Here is a 24,266-nt window from a genome sequence, read left to right on the forward strand (position 1 = left end):
GCATAAAATCAAAATTTGCTGAACATTTTCTCACCCTCAGGCCATCCAAATTAATCAGAACAGATTGGGAGAAATTTAGCATTACATCAGTTGCTCACTGACTGATCCTCTGCTGTGAATGGGTGCCGTCAGAATGAGAGTATCTAAACGGCTAATGAAAACATCACAAGTAATCAACAACACTCCAGTTCATCAATTAATGTTTTGTGAAGTGTTAAGCTGCATGTTTGTAATAATAAAAAAAAAAATCATTAAGATGGATTTTGATAAAATACAAGTCCTCAGTCTGTAATGTTGCTTTCTCCAGTAAAAAGTCATCTTGTATGAATCAGGAGAGAAATATGCACAGATCAAGCTCCGTTTACAAGAAAAACAGTATAAAACCGTTCTAAATGAATATGTCTGTGGATTTTGATGTAAGAGGACTCACTGTAGAAATCTTTATTATGGATTATGAAGTCATGTTTTGGCCTGATGCGACAGTTAAAACTCTTTAATGTTTTTTGTTTAATGATTTAATGTTCTTTTAAAGATATGAAGTTTTTTTTAGAAAAATGCAACTTTTTATTTCACAAGATTTTAAATCATGGACTGGACTGGAGTGGTATGGATTACTTTTTTTTTTTTTGTTATGTTATGTTATGTTTTTATCAGCTGTTTGGACTCTCCTTCTGACGGCACCCATTCACTGCAGAGGAACCATTGGTGAGCCAGTGAGCCTATACTTGAGCACTATGTTTAAAGCCTTCTAAAGTAATTTGTCAGCTTTAACTGACGAGCAGACTTTTTTTCTGTCTATTCAGTCAGGTTTGGTCACGTCACATCGGCGCCATGAAATCGTTGTTGTGAAACTGGAAGTGATGGGAAAAATTAGATTACAAGTGTGACGTGATAGTTAGTAAAAAGGGACATTTTTGGGTAAACAATTCCTTTCTCAGAAAGGAAGTATCTTAAAAGAAGTGGAAATACTGTAATTCCCATCTTGAGACTTTTCTTTTTTTCTGTTAGAGGATTACAATTATCTGTCAATCTCAATATAATACGGCCCTGAGAACTAAATTGAAATTTTTCCCTTTCCTTTGCCACAGAAATTCTATGAGATGTGAAAAAAGCCAAGCAGTGTGTTGAAGGCAGCTGTCATTATCCTTTTTTGCTCTGCTGTCAGGGAAGGCTAGTTTTGGCATAAAACTCTTCAGGCGATGTAATATGCGTAGCAATTTTGCTGCATTACGGAGAAAATAGACAAAGTAAAACATTTTTACAAGTTAAAAGGATAAATTAGGATGGAAATGATTTAAGAGCTAACATTTGGTCTTAGTCCTGGGACCAGATGTTAGATTTTCCTCCAGTGGAAGAAAGTTATGGAGGTTATCCAGAATGCTTGACTGGTAGCCTCTTGGCTTTCCGCACATTCCAAAATTGCCATGTAATTTAAGACCTTGTTTTCATTGCAAAATAGCGTGGCGCGTTCAATTCGGTGCGGTTACAGTCGTGTTACAGAACACAAAAATAATGTTTGCATTGTTCAAGGAAACCAGGCGCAATTGCTGTTCTGCGCTGGTAATAAATGTGGTGGATAGCTCTGTTGTGCAGTAAAATTCTTTTAAAGTGAACAGGTTTAGTGCTTTGCCTAGATTGTTTTGTCAGCTCTTTACCCATGCAAATGTTAAAGAGCGCTCGGCCTAGTTTGCTTTAAGCTCATGACATTTCAACCGCTTTCCCCCCGTATCATTTACATAAGAATCGTTTCTCTTTAGAAACCTGAGACTTAAACATGAACAATATGGTTCCTCTTTGTTTCAACAGAACTCAATAATAACAGCCCATTATCTTCAAGTGTATTTTAGATTCATTTGGAGTCCTGGTGGGCACCATTAATGTTGCTTACATAATGAAATTCATCCAGTCTTTTGGGCTCGTTGTATAAATCATTAATTTCTCGCTGCAGCGCAAGTAAAAGTGGACCTAAATCAACCCCACCCTGTTGTTTCATTTGAAAAGAATCATTTTGTTGCTTTAGAGTCGTCTTATCTGGAGAGATACTGTGCGTTTGCCTGTGCTGGTTTCAAGTGAAATAAGAAAAAGAAAGAGAATAGTTGCAAAGGTCAGGTTTTATTGACAGAACTATCTACAGGAACTACAGGAATGTACCGTGTCACACACAATGTCAAATGCACCGGCGATGCACATATAAAATGTCACATCCCATAGTTCCTGGCTGTTGTTCTGAAATTTCTGCTGCATAAATTGTTTGATTTGATTGAACTTTTTCTGTGCCTATTAAATGGAAGGTTGGGATCTTGTGAGCGGCTCTTAGTATCACAGATAAGATAAAATAAACCCATTGTGTTTGAATCTGTCCAATAGATGTGCTGTCTTAATCTAAGCCTAGCTTGTACACTTAATACTTTATGTTTCCTGTCAATAAAGCCAAGACATAAAAAAGGTCACTGTAGTAAGATTCTGGTGCTTTACGAGAGCTGTGTCACGGCCGCACTGCTGTGTAACACATCATTCGCACTGTGACTGCAAACAAGTACAGCCAGGCTGCTGTGACGTTGTAATGTCAGACAGACAGTTCATACAAAAAACCAAACAATATAAATGATGAGGTAAGCTGTCAGATAAAAGTCTTGTTGTCAAAATGTAAATAATAAAAAATATGAAATAGAAATTTAAATACACCCATAATAATAATAATAATAATAATAATAAAAACAATAAAAAAAAAAAAAATAATAAAAACAAATTCAAAGATTTAATATAAGAACAATGACTAAATAAAATGATCCATATTTAAATAATAATAATATTATTATCACAATAAACAATAATACAATTTTATAAAAAATTAATTAAATAATAAATTTACTTCTACCACTAATATTTAATATAATAACAATGACTAATAAAACCAATAAATAAATAATAATTTATTATTATTATTATTATTATTATTATTATTATATCAATAAAAGAACAATCAGTTACATAATAAAATTATTGTAATACTACTACTACTAAAATTATTACAGCTGCATTATTAATCATTGCATTAATATTTTTTACTATTATATAAATGAATAATAAAAATCAATTATATAATAACATATTATTGCATGTGTGCTAGGGTTATTATAAAAACTAAACTAAAAATTTATTTTAAATGTATTTTTTTTAATAATATAAACTTAAGTTAAATAAAATGATTTTAAATAAAAAAATAAATAAAAATATTTATTTTATTTCTCAGTTTGGTTTTTAATATATAAATATTAGAAAAATAATATTTTATTTAAAAATAATAATAATAACAACAATAATAAAAAGAACAAAAACAAACAAACAAAAAATTGCTAAAAACAAAAAAAAAAAAAAATAAATTTTACTTTGAACAACAGAATTCTCAAAAATAATTGAATACAAAATCACAGCTAGAGATAAACACGCATTCATGAAATTGGATTCAAAACCTATATAATAGCTGTTGAGATACAGGCCATAAGCCAACTAGCCTCGGCCTGTATTCATGTGTTGCAAATGTACTGCTCATGTTCTAATCAGTGTTACGATCAGTCCCAGAATGACACTGTCGGCTGCCGGCAGAGACTCAGGAGAGCGGTTTGAAGCCTTTTCATGCGTGTTGCAACCATTGACTATGCATGTGAGTGGGTGTTTGTTCATGTCACAACCAGCGACGATAATGAGAAATATTTGCCTTTATCCAAACTGGTATTAGCAGCACCTCAAACGGATGAGGATAGACTGACATGAAACACGATAAGTACATGCAATACAATTGAATGTGAAATTTTACACCGCCTTCGATAACAAGTCCCAGCTCTGCTGGTTCCTCTGCCGTTTCAAGGCTCCCACATTTTGTTTAATCCATTCTGGGTGTGATAATGTTAAGGTTCGTATAATCCAAAGCAGCGTTTTGCCTCAGTGACAGATGAAACAAGTTGTATAACAGGCTGAATAATACATTTTTAATATCACTCCTTAAAGCATAGGAGCTCCATTGTAATGAGTTGCATTATTATATGCAGGAGTGTGAATTATGCAGGACCTTCAGTATTATTTGAACTGTATGGTAATAGCTGTATCCAGTGGCCTCGACATTAGTGCATTCACCTCGTGCTCAGAACATGATAGAGCTCGATCATTTGCAGCCGTATCTTAAAAAATAAAACAACGTCTCCAATTAAGTTGCCTTTCAAAGCCTGGGCCTTAATGCAGTAATGCAGTAAAAGTCATTATGTGCCTAGATGATAGAAGGCAAGTGCTGCTGGAGGAACAGACATGGATATTGATCTAATATTATCAGCCCAGTGTCATATTCCCCAAGGCACAAATTGATGCTTGCCAGCAAACAGACTCTTTTTTCAGACTCGCAGTGAACTGTGTTGAATGAAGGGGACTAGTATTTTGGAGCTGTTTGTTCTTTGATTGATTGCTCTTAAAGAAACAATTCACCAAAAATAAAGGTCATGCTCTCATGTCAATCCAAACTTGTATGACCAATTCATTCAGTGGAACACAAAATGAGTCATTTTTGGGGGGCCATCATTCGCTAAAAATGACTACAAATACCATAAAATCACTATTAAAAATCGTTATATGACTATATTTCAGGCCTACTAAAGTCATATGATGGTTGTGTTGTAGCTGAGATGTATTTTTCTGAAAGTTTTCCTGTTGTCATATAGCTCTCAAATCTCATGAAGGCTCAAGAAATTTCCCACTGATTTTGACAACATTGGTTCTTGCACGTCTTGCGACTGATCGTGATGTGGCGTTTGAATGTTTTGAATTGAATGCAAGCGTGAATAAGATTTGAGAGATTTGAGATCTTCTCCACAGGGGAACATTTCATGTGAATAATGGCTTACATTTTGGCCTGTTTCTCACTCAAAACTACCGTATTATTGGTTTTAGAAAACTCAAGGTGCAGCCACATTAGCAAAATTTCCGTCCATTGTCTGAAATACTCCACCTTTAATTAGAAGTGGCCAAATTGTCTGCCCCTCAATATTTGATATTCTCTGTTTGTTATGACCCATTCCCCCGGGCATCACCGTCTACGCCTGACGGAGGGCATGTCTGGAGCTTTGCACTGTCATAGTGACGACAGCCAATCACATCCAGTACCTCTATTCTCTGGTGTTGCATGAATGCAATTGGCTAGCGTCTGCACTTGCATAAGGTGATCTGATTGGCTGACGCCTGCGTAGGCGCTTGAAAAGTTTAAAAGTTTTCGACTTATGCCTCAAGCAACACCAGTGACATGACGCAATGGACCCACAATTCAGTTTGGCAACCCTTGACATCACTCCATTCAAAGTAAACGAGAACTGTTGACACCCCGTGTGAATGTACCATAATTTGGATGATGAAAAGTTAATGGCCAATCAAATCAAAGAAGGCAGGCTTTAATGGTTCCACCATATTAACTGTATATATTTTTAAAAATATATTTTTTGCAAATAGGTCAAATTGATTACAATGAATTCTACAATGAAATAGTAACACTTAAATTAACTAGTTCTATTCCATTCAAAAATATTATTGAACATCACTGAACCCAATGTTCAAGATATGAATCTATGTGGCAAAATCTTTCTCTCACAAAATTCAAGATTGCGTGAAATTCTATTGAAGTGACTGGATTTTGCACATGAAAAGGGTAATTAAGCGTAATTCACACTCTCGGCAAACCACCAACCCCTCAAACTCACCTCCACAGATGTCCACACTGCATTGAGCCGGATCAACACACGCAAGGCTGCTGGCCCGGACGGCATTCCTGGACGTGTGCTTAGGGCATGTGCAGAGCAGCTTGCCGGGGTCTTCACAGACATTTTCAACCTGTCCCTAACCCAAGCAACTGTGCCAATATGCTTTAAGTCCATATCCATTGTGCCAGTGCTGAAACACTCCTCCCCGATGTGCCTGAAGGACTACCGCACCGTAGCACTCACACCTATCGTTATGAAGTGCTTTGAGTGACTGGTCCTAGAACACCTCAACCCACACCAATTTGCTTACCATAGCAATAGGAGCACAGAGGATGCAGTATGCACAGTGCTGCACTCTGTACTCACACATTTGGACAATAACAATACATATCTACAGATGTTGTTTGTTGACTTCAGCTCAGCATTTAAGACTGTTATTCCCTCCAAGCTGACCACAAAACTTGGAGACCTGGACATTAACACCTCCCTCTGCAACTGGATTATGGATTAACTAGATTATGGACTTTTTGACCAACAGACCTCAGCATGTTAGGTCAGGCCACACCTGCTCCACCACCATCACACTCAGCACTGGCATACCACAGGGCTGTGTGCTGAGCCCATTCCTCTACTCCCTCTACACCCACGACTGCAAGCCTGTGCATGGATCCAACTCCATCATTAAGCTTGCAGATGACACCACGGTGATTGGTCTCATCAGAGACAACAATGACACTGCCTACACGGAGGAGGTTTAGCACCTGGCTGCATGGTGCGCTGACAATAACCTGCTCCTTAACACCAGCAAGACAAAGGAGCTCATTGTGGACTTCAGGAAGAGGAAAGGAAGCACACACAATCCCATCCACATTAACAGGATGGTTGTTGAATGTGTCTCCAGCTTCAAGTTCCTGGGAACCACCATCTTGGAGGATCTGTCCTGGACCACAAACACCTCCAGCCTGGTCAAGAAGGCTCACCAGCTCCTCAGGACACTGAAGAAGAACCAGCTGTCTTCAGCCATCCTGGTGAACTTTTACCGGCGTGCTATCGAGAGCATCCTGACCAGTTGCATCACAGTCTGGTATGGAAACTGCTCAGTTGCTGAGCGCAAGGCACTGCAGAGGGTGGTGAAAACCGCCCAACGCATCACAGGGACACCACTTCCTGCTATTGATGACATCCAGAGAAAACGCTGTCTACGTCGAGCTCGCAGCATACTTAAGGACTCTTCTCACCCCGATCATAGACTGTTTAACCTCCTGCCCCCTGGGAGGCGCTTCAGGAGCCCCTGGACAAGGACAGCAGACTCAGGAACAGCTTTTTCCCTACAGCTGTCTCCTTACGGAATTCTGCACTCTGACACCCCCCCCATACACACACACACACACCACCACCACCCCCACACACGCCAAACACACACACTTCTCACCCCTCCTCAAAACTATGTCTGTCTTACAAACAAACAAACAAACAAAAAACAGTTCACTTATTACTTGCACTACTGTCTGTTCATCCAGAATACTAAATGATCCATTTGCACACTGGAATATTTTTCTATGCACTTTTTACTGTCCATTGCACTAGTGTAAATAATGTTCATATGCTCATAGTTTCTGCTTATAGTGTACATATACTTATTACATAATCCATCTGTATAGTATGTTCATAGTGCAACCATCTGTATATCATGCTGATAGTATTTAAAAATCTGTAAATTATGTCCATAGTACTGCCTTATCTGTATATTTATTGTACATTTGTAACATATTGTAGACACTGTATATCCTGTACTTACTGCTTATTGCACTTCTGGTTAGATGCTAACTGCATTTCGTTGCCTCGTACCTTACATGTGCAATGACAATAAAGTTGAATCTAATCTAATCTAATTCACTTTAATGGATTTAATATGGAAAACAGCAGCATAAACATTCTGCTAAATCTCTCCTTTTGTGCTCAATGCAAAATTACATGGTGAAAAAATAAACAGGTTTGTAATATCATGGGGATGACTACATGATATTTATTTCTGGTTCCAAAGAATCTCTTTTCAAATAATTACCCTTCATTGTTTCCAAATAATTACAGCTTGCTAATATAGGTGCCATTAAACAAGAGTGCATATTACAAAGGAAGACCCGTAAGGTGAATCCTCAAGAGCATATCTATGTGTTGTCAGTTCAATTCGGTTACTGTGTGGCTCTACGCTGCTTTTGCACAATTCCCACTTTCCCACTTCAATGATTAAATGACTCATATAGTCACTGTTTTAATTTGTCGTCATGGTGAAATCCTCTCTAGGCCACTACATACAATACCAAAAGCATCATACGAAAGTGGAAAAGGATTTGGCAATGACACAATTCAAATAAAGGACATAAACATCTAAGAAATGAAAAGGCCACAGAGCTTTTCTGAGAATCCCCCTTGTTGTTCTGCAAATTAAAGCCATTCATTCTCATGTTAATGATAGCCCTCTGTCAAGCTGAGCTGATGACTTTTAGTTTCCACAGCCTTGCACCATTAACGAGAAGATATTTATGCTGCATTTTTGTATGTTTGGATTTGCCAGTCAGGTTCACACATTTGCTTTCCAACAAAGGTGCTCTTCTCAAGCATGAGTAACCAGCTATGGTTTCTGAGAAACATGCAAATCAAATTATTTTTGAGCGCAGACGCAATCAGTGTTTGTGACATCCTATGGGAGATATTGCTTTGTTTTCCTGACAAAAGACACAGTGTAAAGGGAGCATGTGTTTTCCATTTTTACTGAATAAAGCTATAGTATGCTTTCATCTAGCGAAGCACAATACACAATCCATCAAAAACTCATGTTGTGATCTATCATGTGAAATTAGGCAAGGGTTTCATGTGCTGAAACAATGCAGTTTTACTTAAAGGTGAAGTGTAATGTTTTTGTTGCTGTTGTAAAATACCATCTATAGAGACAGATATAAGTAAGCCATTCATAGGTTGATTCCTCTGAATAGTGTAAACACTGTGATACGATTAACATGTCGCTTTGTTTGAGCTCAATAGCAACACATCAGATTGGCTCAACCAATAGCATAACTTTGAGGCGGGGCTATCCGTTTATTTGTCCAATGGCAGAGTGTTGGGAAACCTGTTTGAAAACACTCATTTTTGCATTTAGTGACTTTAGTGGCAATGAATGACACACTTTATCTTTAACAAACAAGACATGGTTTAAAAAACTATAATTAAAGGACTAGTTCAACCCAAAATGAAGATTTAATGAAAATTTACACTTGGGCCATCCAATATGTAGATAAGATGGTTTCTACATCGGAACAGATTTGGAGAAATTTAGCATTACATCACATGCTCATCAGTGGATCCTCTGCACTGAATAGTTCAGATGAGATGACTTTTTCACTGGAAAAAGCATATTATGGATTATGGCCAGAAGCAACAGTTTGAAGTTAAAATGCTTTAATGATTTGTTTGTTTGTTACAAACATGCAGCTTTTTGCTTCACAAGATGTTAATTGGTGGAATGGGGTGGTGTGAATTACTTATATTTTTATGATGTTTTTATCAGCTTTTTGGACTTTCATTCTGACCGCACCCATTCACTGCAGTGGATCCATGGTGAGCAAGTGATGTAATGCTAAATTTCTACAAACAAACTCATCTACTACATCTACTCATCATGGATGGTCTGAGGGTGAGCACATTTTCCTTTAAACCAAAGCATAACCAAAAGTAGACTTCAGTTTGACTTAAATATTAAAAATGATGGTAGGTAAAAAGGAGCATTTGCAGAGGTTTGGAATATTATTTGGAATGTAATTTGGGGGGGTGGGGGGCATCTGTTTAAATATGAACGAGAGGTGTTGGAAGAACGCAGCAATATTTGCTATTTTTAGGTGGGAACTCATATGTTGCTTTGTCTGGCTGGTGTCATCATCTCTGCCAGTTTCATATATCATCCTATTTACTGCTCTGTGTCTATGCATCCGAACAAGAGAGAGCAGATGGACCTGTAAAGATGATTGATAAACATTCCCTTTAACTGAAAATTGGTGCAATGAGATATTAGAGATATTTTGAATAAATAAACAGCATTAAAAATCCAATCAGTTCGTTTGGTGATTATTTTAGTCTTTGATATTCCTGCACAACATTCAGAACATGTGCTTTAAACATATGCTCATCTGTTTTTCAAGCCAGCATGTTGCAACACACCTGATGGCTGTCTTTCTATAACAGTATGCTGTTGTCAAGGACAAAATATGGTTGGGATAATGTAATAATCCTGTGCCAGCTCTATTTTGATAATCTATAATGAATAAAGGTGTTTGTGAATGAGTGTTTGTTGAGAAAATATAAAGGATCACCAACTTCGTCAAATCTGTCATGTTTTTTTTTTTTTTTTTACATTTTTACTGAACTGTACCAAAAATTTGTCCTATTGTGTGACATGGAAAAAAATAAATAAATAAAAAAAAACCTTAATAATATATAAATGGCATTAGAGAGATTTATCTTAATTGTTAGACATGTTTTAATATATTCAAATTTTCATTTTATTTATTTAATATGAAATTATAATTAGCATAATTTTTCCCCCATGACTTGTTGGACAATTTCAAGACAAACTTTGACAACAAGACAAACTTTGTTGTCATCAGTTCAAAACTGCTAAAAAATTATACCTTTTTTAGTGATGATTATATCTCCCCTATTGCAATACTTACAATACAGTATTTCCAGATATAAACAAATCTGTGGTTCTTTTATTTTTATTTTTTGTCACATCATAGGACATAATGTCACACTAAAGTACAGAAATGGTACCTATGAAAGTATTTCTATTTAATTTTGAACATGTCAAAGTAGAAAGAAAGTTTTATTTTGATACAAACAATATCAATATGTTTTTTAAACAAAACAAAGAAATTATTATTTACATCAACAAAATTCAGTCTCTTAGTCAATTAGTATGTTATTGAAACTATTCTAGCCCCCCACTGCATGTATGCAGTTATGCATCTAAATGTGATTGATATTTAAACTATATTCATTAAGATGTTAATTATATATATATATATATATATATATATATATATATATATATATATATATATATATATATATATATATATATATATATATATATATATATAAAAACTATATGGCTACTCTTTTTAAGGCATCATTTTGATTCTATTTTCTTTCAACATCACTCTCTTAGGATCTCCTCCCCTCTGATCCCTGTTAATTTTCCGTCTTTTCCACTAACTGCTTTCCATCAATTCTTTCTGTTTCAAAAAAAGATCACATTTTATACTTATTTTCATGACACTTTATAACAGTACAAGTTATCTGCATAAACATCAGATAATAGTTTAATTAATGTAATTATTGCCTTTAAGAACACTGAAAATGATCAAAAAAGAATAAAAAAAGGAGTTAAAAGAATCTTATTTAATTATTCAAAAAATTTCTTAAAGAGACCTTGTCCTCTGGTGTGACGTCTTTGTCCTGTGGTGTGACCGTACGGGTGTCACACCAGAGACTTTGTTTCTTCAGTAGAACACGAATGAAGATTTTTAACTCAAACTGTTGCAGTCTGTCAGTCATATAATGGAAGTGGATGGGAATCACGGCTTTGAGAGTAAAAAAAAAAAAACATACACAGACAAAGCCAAATTAAACCCTGTGGCTCATGATGATACACTGATTTGTAAAGACACAAAAGGATCGGTCTGTGCAAGAAACTGAACAGTATTTATATAGTATTTTTCCTCTGACTGACCGCAATGTCCGAACTGTCCTGAGCGCGTTCTCAACAGCCGGTGTGTGACGCGTCTTCTTCTTCTACTTGCTTTATGGCGGATCGCAGACTAATAAGTGCATTATCGCCACCTCTTTCTCAGGTGGACCATTGACACTCCTAATTGAGATTGTAAATAGAGTGTCAATGGTCCAGCTGAGAGATAGGTGGTGGTAATGCACTTATCAGCCCGCGATCCGCAATAAAGCAAGAAGAAGAAGAAGAAGAAGACGCATCACGTACAGGCTGAAGAAGAAGTGCGAATGCACTCAGGACAGTTCGGACATTGTGGTAAATCAGAGGTATATAAAAAAAAAAAAAAACACTATATTAATACTGTTCATTTTCTTGCACAGACCGATCCTTTCATGTCTTAACACATCAGTGCATCATCATGAGCCGCAGGGTTTAATTTGGTTTTGTTTGTTTGTTTTTTGGACTCTCAAAGCCGTGATTCCCATTCACTTCCACTATATGTCTGACAGACTGCAATGGTTTGAGTTAAAAATCATAATTTGTATTCTACTGAGCAAACAAAGTCACCTACATCTTGGATAAACATCAAATTTTCATTTTTGGGTGAACTATCGATTTAATAAATATAATTTAGTGGTGTCACACCAAATGACAACAAAACGTACCACTTTTGTAGTGGTTCCAAAAAAGTTACAAATTTGAACAATTCTGAGACAAAAATTGACAATGTGCACATGTTATTGGCTGATTTAAAATCATGATATGGTGTCACACCAGAGGACATGGTTTTCAGAGACAAAATGTATCAAGTTTCTATGCTTTCAGAAATATATGGATAAAAAAAATTATTGCTATTTACTAAAATAGACACTTATCATTTTCTTTTTAATTTATAAAAGTCATAATTTATTGAACCATGCTTGGGACAGTCACACCATAGGACAATTTTGAGATTTGGCTCAAAAATTTAAATAACTGAATAACTGAAATGTTTAACGATTTACTGCATTTTAAATAACGACATCATTAATTATATTCATTTTTATCTTGTGGGATAGTGAAAATGCCACGTTACTTTAACTGTCAGACTCATGTTCCTGTTTAGTTTTGTTGTGTTTTCTCCCCATGTGCTCCCCATGACCTAGTTTCTCCCTCTTGTTTGAAAAGTCATTTGGTTCAGGTGTGTCCCGTTTATTAGCTTTATATAGTTCAGTATTTAAAGTGTTGTCTGTTCCTTGATTTCTTTGTCCGGTGTCGTCCATACTTTGTGCTATGTGTTCCTGCCTGGCCTATGTTACCCCTTGTTTGGATTAATAAGGACTGTTACTCTCCTTCATGTCTGTGTTCCTAGCACTGTGACATCAACAATCCATATATATATATATATATATTTATATATAAGTGAAGTGACATATATATATATATATATATATATTTGTGTGTGTGCATGTGTGAGAGACTTTTTTACATTGAAAATGTTTATATATAAGTGAAGTGACATACAGCCAAGTATGGTGACCCATACTCAGAATTCGTGCTCTGCATTTAACCCATCCAAAGTGCACACACACAGCAGTGAACACACACACACAGAGCAGTGGGCAGCCATTTATGCTGTGGTGCCCAGGGAGCAGTTGGGGGTTCAGTGCCTTGCTCAAGGACACCTCAGTCGTGGTATTGCCGGCCCGAGACTCAAACCCACTACCTTAGGGTTAGGAGTCAAACACTCTAACCAGTAGACCACGACTTCCCCTAACATAAACATAAATATATACACAAAAATTAAACTGTAAATTCAAGTTTTATTTTAATTACAATATTCTATAGTATTTATATCATGTAGAACATGTACATAGTATTTTAATTTTCCAATATATATAATGTTAAAAAATATTAAAAAATAATAAAAAATACTATATATATATATATTATACTATATTATATAAAGTTATAATAATAATGTATATTATTTTGTATTTATATTTTTTATTACATTTGTTGTTCAAACTTATTATATATATATATATATATAATTACATTTGTTGTTCAAACATAACACATATTTACATATATATATATATATAATATTTTTTATTACATTTGTTGTTCAAACTTATTTCAGATGTACATTATAGATTCTGTGAAAATCAGATGACATCTGGCACAAGATGTCCCTGGGGTCTTCTTCTTGCCCTAATAGTGGAGCATGATGATAGCACATGATAATAAATTTGTATTATAAATGACTAAATATATTACCCCTGAAAATATGTTGAATAATGCTTGATAATTCTGTACATTCTAATCATGTTATATTTTTCAGCAAATGCACATGATCTGTATTTATGCGTGAGGTGAGCTCAATCCGTGTCTGCTCTGCTTTTCTTGAATGGGGTGCAGTGTGTGATTTCTGCCACTGACAGCAGTCTTGAGTTTGTAGCAATTTGTCATTAATTTATGTTATCTCTAAAGGAAGAAAAAGTGCTGATGCTGTTTTTGCTTCCCACCCTGCAAATTACTGACGGTAAGGTGAACAGCATTTCAATGCCTCGGAGCAATCCTCGGAAATTACTCCGCTTCTAATTCAAAACAGGTTCTGCGGATAATATATAATTACAGGCAATTTACTAAAAAGAACACTAGTGCATTTAGGAGTGAGTGAATGGCAAGGCGTCTAACTTGTCAGTTGTATTCAAATGTAGCTTGGAAGAACTGAAAATGAAGTACATTTTGTGTCACATTGTTCTGAAAACAAATATGGGGATTAATGGAGTGCTGAAGAGCGCATAGTCATGCAAAAATCCATTGACAGGCAAAGCAGCACATTGAGTCTCACGGTGCGAGAGAGAGAGAATTCAATTTTTCCACAAGCTTTCAAACTGCAAATGTTCCTTGCAGCTCTGAGAGAAAGATTAGGCTATCAATATGCTCTACTCATACTGTCAGCAAGCACGAGAAATCTATGCTGCAAAGCAGACACTGAAACACACAATCTGTGAGGCAAATTATTCTTAACATCGTCATCATCATTTATTACAGCTGGAGCAATCGGGAAGGAGAACAGTATTTTAAAATAGCTTATAAAGATAGTGAAATGACTATCCGAGATGGTAAACAGCCAGAGACTGGACTAAAATAACAAATAGGACACATACAGGCAGACAGTATATAAAAAAAAATATGTTTGGGCTTGACAGGAACTTGGTGAATCATTCAGTATTTAATCCATCTAACCAAAAAAAAAAAAAAAAAAAACTGTATTAAGCTAGCATGTTGTCTGTTATGGCTCTTATCCATGTTCATTAATCTGATTGGGATCTGTGTTTGTACAGAGGCTGTCTTCACCTCTCATGTCAATGTGTGTCACAGTGCAGTGGGATGATTGATGGTGTGCTTGAATGCACTTGCTATTACCGCTCACTGTCTCAAATAAAGGAGTTTAATCATAGGCTGACATGACGTTTACAGCGCCGCCCTCCTCCAATCACAAGGACGGTCACATACTATCACACTGCTGCAATAAAATCTGCAGAGTAGAATGACTTAAATGCTGGCTGACGACCAATATCTTACTCATTCTAATCTAAGAGATTTAAGATGTTGACAACAAATAACCTTAATTACCAAGACGTGCAAATATATTATATAAGGATCAACTGATTATTGAATAATGTCCTGAAACTTTGATTCATGCTTAAGATTACTATATATACATACATATATATATATATACATAATTTTTTCCTTATCCTCTTATTATATAAGCTTTATAATAATTTTCATTAATAAAATGACCAAACATTATTGCATTACACAATACATATCATTATACAAATTATATAAGATAGCTATATATCTATAAGACTAGCAATATATTATTTTATTAACCAGCAATATATATATATATATATATATATATATATATATATATTATATATATATGTGTGTGTAATTAATTATTAATGTGTATCTAATTATGCCTTAATTATTCACAATTAATTATTATTATTATTTTATTATTAATGTATTAATAATAATATTTTTATTTATTTATTATTAATTTATTTATTATTATTATTAACAACATTCAATTATTTTTCTTAATTATCAGCTATTTGCGTGGCCATACATTATATTTGCATCTAAATCCTGGGCACCTATATGTATTCTAGTTTCATCCAGCTCTTCAGAATAATAACCCCGCCCCCAAAACAAAATAATGTCTTATGATTCAGATTTACCAAATCACATTTGCTGCACATTGTCTGCTCAGTTCATTTGGGTTAGGCTGTTATATGAAGCATGAATGCGATCACATCCATAATCACCAGCTGCCCCTCGTGACTGGAGATAAAACATTGCATAAGACATAAAAATAGCTGACGTAAATGTTACATCCTGTAATTTAGGCCATATGCTACAACTTTTAAGGGCACAGCCATACATTACGAAATGAGGCAAATAACTACATGAGCAAAACCTCACTGGCATGTATGCAGCACGCATATTAATGCTCATAAACAACAATCGGGTTGTTTTTTGTATGACAGATCTAGCTTATATTCGTCTCCACTGTGTGAAAGCTCGAAAGCAATTTCAAATCGTTCCTTAAAATCAGCCCCGCGACTCTAATTCTCGATAAATAAAAAAAAAGTAACATTAGCGCTCCATCAAGAGTCTGATCTCTTTATAAGACGTTTGACTTCTCTTAGCAAACAATCGCGTTTCTTACCATGACATTTATTCGCCTAATGTACACGACAGGGGCGTAATATGTTTTACGCACTACCAAAGACCGTGCTCAGATCGCAGCGGCCATAATGGCAACAATTCAAAGGACGATATTAGAATGTTTCCATTAGTCGCGTTTACACGCGCTTGATACATTTCAACAGCGTTTGCGATCATGAAAGGCGCTTCTGGATCGTAACAATCCCGATCACATCCCCCCATACCCAGACTCCTTAACGCGCGTTAATGCTGCTGCATTAGTATAATGATTATATTAAATGATTATACAGTAAACGCATTCGAGAAATAAAGGAAGAATCTCTGCAGGAAATGTTTCGGTACACTCATACAAACCTCCTTTACACAGGTCCTGACAGAGGCGTACCAGCGTAATCGCGCATATTATCAAATAACGCTGTTTGTTTTGCGTCTAAAAAAATCGCTTGATGTATAATGCATGCTTGCATTTGGGGCATTTTCATAATCAGCGCCAGGTTTTTTCGAAAGTGGAGGTGGGGTTTTATAAAACGACTTCGAGCGGCTGACATACTGCACATGCACGAGGCTCGATTCGCATTCACGAATTTAATATGAATACGCGGTGGCCAAAAATGTAGCAAAATGATCGTAAGCGAAACAATGGAGGTTGAAAAAATATTAGGCATCAATCGCGGACATTTTAAGTGAGTCGATTTCGCACCGCGTCGGTTTCATATTGAAGGTCGTCGCGCTGATGCGCGCGGTGATATTTTGCTCTTCCAGGACCTTTGCCGATCCATTCAAGCCAACAAGTTTGGAGAGAATGTTTGAGTTTAATCAATTCAGAGCGACGAGATGGAGCCCAACTCACTCCTGGTAATATCAACCACTCCGCTTTCATTTCTGCCTCTAATGAATTTATTGCGCGCGCGCATCTAGGCATACGTTACGATAAGGAATCAATGGAAGAAACTTTAGGACAAAAGTTAATATTTCATTATTCATATTTCCATCTAATGTGATTTATCATGTGATCAGCTGGAATGCGCTGGTCGCGTCTGATCCTGCGTTATAGAAAATGTGTCTCAGTGTTGCTGAATATAAATATGGCATGTCTGTTTGTGTTTCCGCAGTGGGTAGGCTCACCTTGTGGTTCGCACGGACCTTACATTTTCTACAAGGCGTTTAGATTTCACCTTGAAGGCAAAGCGAGAATTTTGTCCCTGGGTGATTTTTTCTTGGTCAGATGTAAAGCAGGGGACCCCATCTGCATAGCAGAGCTACAACTCTTATGGGAGGAAAGGACATCCAAGCAACTTCTATCCAGCTCCAAACTTTATTTTCTCCCAGAAGATACCCCCCAGGGCAGAAATGTCACTCACGGAGAGGTAATTTCTCGTTTTCTGCTTTCTACGAAGGTTTATTGTGTTTATTGTGGTATTGATGAAATGTGAGCTGCGTGCGGCTTTGCATCGCATCGCATCTATTCCGCTGTCTGATCACAAGACATCTAATGCATCGCGTTTAATAATAGACGTGCAGTCATAGTGGACCCTTGTGTTCATTTCGCCTCGGCTCATTTGCATACGAGCGTTTAGCGCTTGCGATGATGAGAATGATGCCATTGTGTGAAGTTGTCACATTAGTGTTTTGCTTGTTTCATCTGATATATACAATAGGCTAGTGCGGAAACTGCTCGAGACGACTGAAGCGCCTCGTTGTGGCGTTGCGATCTGCTGGTTGGTGATAAAATATAGTGTGGCTTCTGATGAGACGCGTGGATCAAGGCAAATAAATACGCGAACGATCGATGTGAAGTGTAGCCTACTGTTGCTGATCGCCGCTGATGATATACGGCTTATGCTGGAGAATATGGAAGCCAGACGTTTGAAGTGTGCGATGCGAACTAATATCAATAGGAATTGATTAATAACGGCGCGCCGATCAAGCAGCTGCGATGCCTTAAAGGGAGCGAGTGACATTTATGAAGGTTATTATGTCAAAGTGCTGCAGCCTCATTCCACATTACACACAAGCTGAGATGTGTTTGCCCGACAGAAAAAGCTTCTTTCTGGGGATTTAACCCTTTGATGTACTGAAACATTGTTCCTTTACAATACTGTGTTTGTTTGCGCTGCTCTGCATTTATAGCTATACTAAGTAAGGTTTAAATGATTTTTAATAACACATATATCGTGTTATGTTGTAGAGCTGATTGTAACTACTTTGTAATACATTATTATATTAAAATAATATATAATTACATCTGATGATACTATATAATTATATATAAAAAAGTGATATCTGTAGTATTCTCTGTAATTGTGTACTCTTTATATAGCTATTTCTAACAGATCTGACCTTTAAGATGATTTTGTTTGTGGAGGCTAATGTAGTCAGGTTGAGTCAGTTATAAATATTATAGATTGTTTTTTTTTTGTTTGTTTTTTTACTGATGATTATTATGTTTTATGTTTTTGGATATATCCAGTAGCTAATATTCAAAAAACCAATTGAAATTTTTACTGACTTAAAATTTTAATATAATAGTAATAATAATAATAACAATAACAATAAAATGTGATATTGCAGGGTACTCTGTAAAATTTTAACTGCATTTTTATAGATTTTTTTAACCTCATCTGAACATTAAATTGATTTTGTTTGAGTCAGTTGAGTCAGTCATAAATATTACAGATTTTTTTTTTATAATAATGATAAATTATTTTAACATTTTTATGTGTCCAGTGGCTAATATTCAGAACCAATAGTTTTATCGACATTCATTTTTAATACAATAACTAAATGATGTATGCAAACAACACAATAAAATTATTAAAATATATTTTACCAATGAAAAATAGTAATTTTCTGTTAAACACAGTGGTGCTGATCTTGTAGTTGATCTATTTCTGATATTAATTGATAACTTTTAAAAAAAAGATAACTGATTAAGTAGAACATTGTGAATATTGGTAAAAAAAAAACAAAAAAAACATTGGTCATACAAATGATAATTTTCCCTTATATATCATTTATTACTGTTATTACAGAACTAATATTATTTTTGACTACACATGAAGCGTATTTTGATAAAACAGTGTCTACAAGACAGTGTAGAGACTGTAATGTAAAGCTTTCCCATCCTTTGTGCTCTAGCAGTTGTGTTGCAATTGCTGTTTTAACAAAGCAGCACAGCTGCGGTCTTACATGGGTAATGTAACAAGGTCTGTACCTGTTTTATCTTGCACTGCTCATGTAATCACCAATCCCAAATACAAAAAGACAATCTGCTGTGTGTGAACCTCTACTGTTCTACTGTCCTCCCCCCATGGAGTGGAGGATCAAATAGCCTTTTCAAAATAATCAACAGGTTCTGTGTGAAGCCCTGTCGAAATGTCAAGGTTACTTTGCTGAATTATTATCAATATTAGGTGGAAACATAAACTGTTGCCAGCATCGACCTTGAAAACATAGTGTTTACACAGTGTAACGAGGTGTTATTGAGGAAAAGCATTAGTCTTAATGCACTGTTTGTTCAGTTGATCAGAGCCCTCTTTCCAGCTTGCCACCGGCCTCCCTCCCTTCCCCCACTCAGCAGCAATGCCAATTATTTGCTTTTCAAATTTATTACGCATTCATGACTGCTGATCTTGAAACGGCCTGGGAGATAGGATTACTAGCCAAGGACAATGCTCTGCTCTTAGGTATACTTTCCAGTTTTGAGAATATGGGCCATTTTCTTAGCTGTTAGTCATTTTTGGGAACTATTTTTAGGAGTAATAACATTATATTTATTATTAGTACAAATTTCTAAGTACTAACTGGTGCATAGTTTATCCAAAAATTCTGTTGCCCTCAGCTGTTTGGTTACAGACATTTTTCAAAATATCTTTTGTGTGTGTGTGTGTTCAACAGAAGAAAGAAACTCATGCAGGTTTGAAAAAGATATTTTGAAGAATGCTTGTAACTAAATAATTTGCTGGTAGCTATTGACTTCCACAGTCTGGAAAAAATCAATAAAAGTCAATGCCTACTGTCAACTTTTTGGTTACCAAAATTCTTTAAAATATCTTCACTTGTGTTCAACAGAAGAATAAAACCTATGCAGGTCTGCAAAAGAAGATATTTGGAGGAATGTTGGTAACCAACATTTCTGGTAGCCATTGACTTCCATAGTATGCTATGGAAGTCAATGGCTACCGTCACCTTTTTGGTTACAAACAATCTTCAGAATATCTTCTTTTATGTTCAACTGAAGAAAGAAATGCATACAGGTTTTAATTTGAGGGTGAACAAGTGATGAGAGTATTTTCATTTTTGGGTGAACTGTATCTTTACACTGTGTCTGATTGGCTAGTTAACAGAAGTATGTCAGTTCCAACATACAGTATATCCAGCATTGTCAGAGAATAGTGCTCATTTTCTATATTCGGTTGCAAAATATTTAGAGTTAATGTTGTGTAAAAGTGTTCATATAAATTTTGCAATGTTTTTTGCATCTTGTTTGCTGTAATATAGAGTGTACTTGTTTTACACATGTCCTAACAAGTATTGTGCAAAAAGACTGTGAAGAATGTCCGCCACTCTTTTGTGGATTCCCAGTGTAGTTGCTAAATGAGACATGGTGAATTTAAATAACAATGTGATTAAGTGTCAGCCAAAGCACCTGCAGTAATGTGAGCTTCACAACTCCGCAGCCTCAGATGCACTCAGCAGATTGTCCAATTAAATTACATTTGCATTTGCAGCGAATAACCCGGGTGACCGCTGATAAAGTTAATCAGCTATCAAAGAAACTGCCATGCATTTGCAGAGGTTGCACTATGCTGTGTTAATGGTGCAATAATAGACATGTTTTCTGTTCACGAGAAGAGAGTCGTTGTCAGTTGTTCTCAGTTGTTGACCAGAAATTGGTCACAGTTCTTTTCTTATAGGGTCGCAAAGAGCGTGCAAACACTTTATAAATGCAAATAATAAAAAACTTAGCATTTCATTGTGTGTAATTAGTGTAGAAAAATAAATAAAATAATTTTTAAAAGGTCAGAGAAAATGCTTCCCATATATATATATATATATATATATATATATATATATATATATATATATATATATATATATATATATATATATATATATATATATATATATATATAATATATATATATATATTATTATTTTATTTATTTATTTATTTAATAATTATTATTATTTTATTTATTTATTTATTTTTTTGATGCAGTATATTCATGCAAATTCATCTGTCATCTATGAAGCTAGCCAAATAAGATGGATGCCAGGGTTACATCTGGGAAAGCTACAAAAAGGAAATATGACCCAGACTGCACTGGTGTGTGCTGTTATTATTAGTTAGTTTGATGTTAAAAAATATCTAAAATATTTTTTATATTGTTTATTTTTATATTATTGTAGAATACTCTAATATATGAAATTAAAGTATTTTATTCTAAATTAAACAACCTAAAAATATTTATATAAATATTTATATAAAATATTTTATATTGTTTAATGTAAAAATATGTATAGTTTTAAATTAAGCAATCTAAAATCTTTATATTATTTTTATATTGTTTATTTTATTGTTATTTTATTTATTGATATTATTAAACATTTTATATTGTATATAAAGTGTTTTGTTTAATTATTTTTATATTGTTTAATTTATATATGTATATTTATAAATAATATAAAAAGAAAACAGATTACATTGGTGTGCAGTTAGATTTTTTACTGAATTGTATATTATTATTTTAAATTACTTAATTCTAATTTAAAAATATGATTATATATATATATATATATATATATATATATATATATATATATATATATATATATATATATATATATATATATATATATATATATATATATAAAACATTTATAATATTATATATTTAAATAATATTACAATAAATATAATAAAAATATAAAAATAATTAATTTTTATTTTAATTAATTATTATTTCATTATTAAATAATCTACTGTTATATTAATTCATACATACGTACATACTAAGTAAGTAAGTAAATAAATAAAAATTCCAGTCTGACATTGTATACGCTAAACGGCTTTGGTATTGTTGGGCCTCCGCTTGATGTTTATTTTAAGAGCCCGAAGCAAAAGCATTGGAGAGCGACTGATCTGACAAGTTCCTCTGAATCTAAACCGTTTGAACTTTTGATCAACATTCAGTCTTATTTGAAGGCTCACCAGCGAAAACTTTTACATAACACAACTGGCAATGTGCTTATGTTTAGCGAGCGTGTGTATGCAAACAGGAAGGTATGCGAGTACACTTGTGTGATAAAACAGGGCCACTCTGCAGTTGCCTTTTTGGTTCTACACCCAGGTGATGTAATTTCCCTTCTGGCTGGGGTTAGTCATTCATTAGAAGGATAGCAGTGGCTGAAACAGCAACAGGCCTGCAGTGATCTAGCCGATAAAATTTAACACTTAGAGTTTGTGCCTAGAGAGGGCAACATAACACTCCTGTGAAGACGTGCAGGTTTTGCTTTTTTGTATCTATGTTTTTTTCTGCCCCCCTGGGTCAACAAATTCTTGGGCGTACAGTCTTACTGTACTCCGCTGCACTGGTGTTCAGCTCAGCTTTACGCGGATCTGCCTTTCATCTGGTTTAATCTGTCCTTAAGCAGAAAAACTTCTTTTTTTTTCTTTTCAGAAATAAAGATGCAGAATACTCCCTAGCACAGCCAATATTTCATCTGTGATTGTATTTCACAGAAATTATGTGTCATTTTTAAGGGAGGAATTGTTTTGGCAAGAGCTCAGCGCTGCTCTCACAGTTTTTCAGTCTTTAATTGGACCCAGTTGTTCTAGAGTCCCTTAGCTCATAATATCATTGTTTTAGTGTGTGTGTGTGTGTGAGAGAGAGAGAAAGACAGAAGGGTTTTAACGCTGTGTCGACAGACTCTGCACTGGCGATACTCTTGAATAGCATTTATGTGACATAAGAACAGAACTAAATGGGGTTGGTGCTTTATAAATAGATTGCATATCAGATTCCAGCAAGCACTGTGCACTTTGTCTAACAGGCATAGTTTGCATATCCATACGAAACCTCCAGTACTGTGCATTTATAAACCATGTGTAAGAATAGATAATGGTTGCGTGTGCAAATATGCTTGCAAATTTCCTCTTTTTGAGTGCCAGGAACTTCAAAGGATCCAGGGAAGGGCGCTAATGTCTTATTAGTTGCTTCTTTCAGCTGTTATTTGAATTACAAACCTGGAGATTCAGAGTTACGCAGGAAGCGTGTGGCAGCAATCCAGACTCATCTCTGCTGCCTGGCATTAGTCCATGTTTGTGTTTGAATCCCTAAGACATATTTATAGTTCAAATGAAATCAGCACTCCTCTTATAGGTAACATTTCGTAATGTGTTATTTACTTTCCCGTGGCGGTTCATGTTGGGGATGTGCAAAGCTACATATTTTCATAATTGACCAGGCAGTGACTAGTAAGTCTTGAAGAGATACTTAACCTATGTATATAACTTCTGTTATTATGTACTCATCTGTATGACTTTATTTCTTTCTTGGAACATATACTAGCACTCAAAAGTTTCACGTTTTTAATAGAAGTCTCTTATGCTCAGTGCTCACCAAGGCTGCGTTTATTTGATCAAAAATACAGTAGAACAGTAATACTGTGAAATATTATTACAAATGAAAGTGTTTTCTGTGTATGACAGAAAATCGTTCTAATGTGCTGATTTGTTGTTCAGTAATAAGCAATAAGTCACGCTGCTTATTTTTATGGGAAGTTCAAAAGAAAAGCATTTATGTCTTTACCACACTTTTGATCAGTTGAGTGCATCCTTGCTGAATAGGTATTAGTTACCTTTTTTAAACCTTGCTAATGTTTTAGTAAGCACATTAGAACAATTTCTGAAGGTTCATGTGACAGCGAAGACTGGAGTAATAGCTTAGCCATCACAGGGGGAAAAAGTTGTAAAACCTGTATTAATTGTAAAAAAATAAATAAAATAATAATAT

General features: G+C 35.0%; 1 protein-coding gene across 1 annotated transcript in view; it reads left to right on the top strand.

Moving 5' to 3' along the window:
- Nucleotides 1–16,821: 16,821 nt before the first annotated feature.
- Nucleotides 16,822–24,266, top strand: part of LOC109088376 (AT-rich interactive domain-containing protein 5B-like) — a 107,108-nt gene continuing 99,663 nt past the window's right edge. The window contains exons 1-2 of the mRNA XM_042735079.1: nucleotides 16,822–17,103; nucleotides 17,361–17,615. Of these exons, the coding sequence (XP_042591013.1) occupies nucleotides 17,083–17,103; nucleotides 17,361–17,615 (276 nt within the window). The 5' untranslated portion in view covers nucleotides 16,822–17,082. The remainder of the gene's footprint in view (nucleotides 17,104–17,360; nucleotides 17,616–24,266) is intronic.

Source organism: Cyprinus carpio, chromosome B12 (genome assembly GCF_018340385.1).
Source record: "Cyprinus carpio isolate SPL01 chromosome B12, ASM1834038v1, whole genome shotgun sequence".
Classification (NCBI taxonomy): Eukaryota; Metazoa; Chordata; class Actinopteri; order Cypriniformes; family Cyprinidae; genus Cyprinus; species Cyprinus carpio.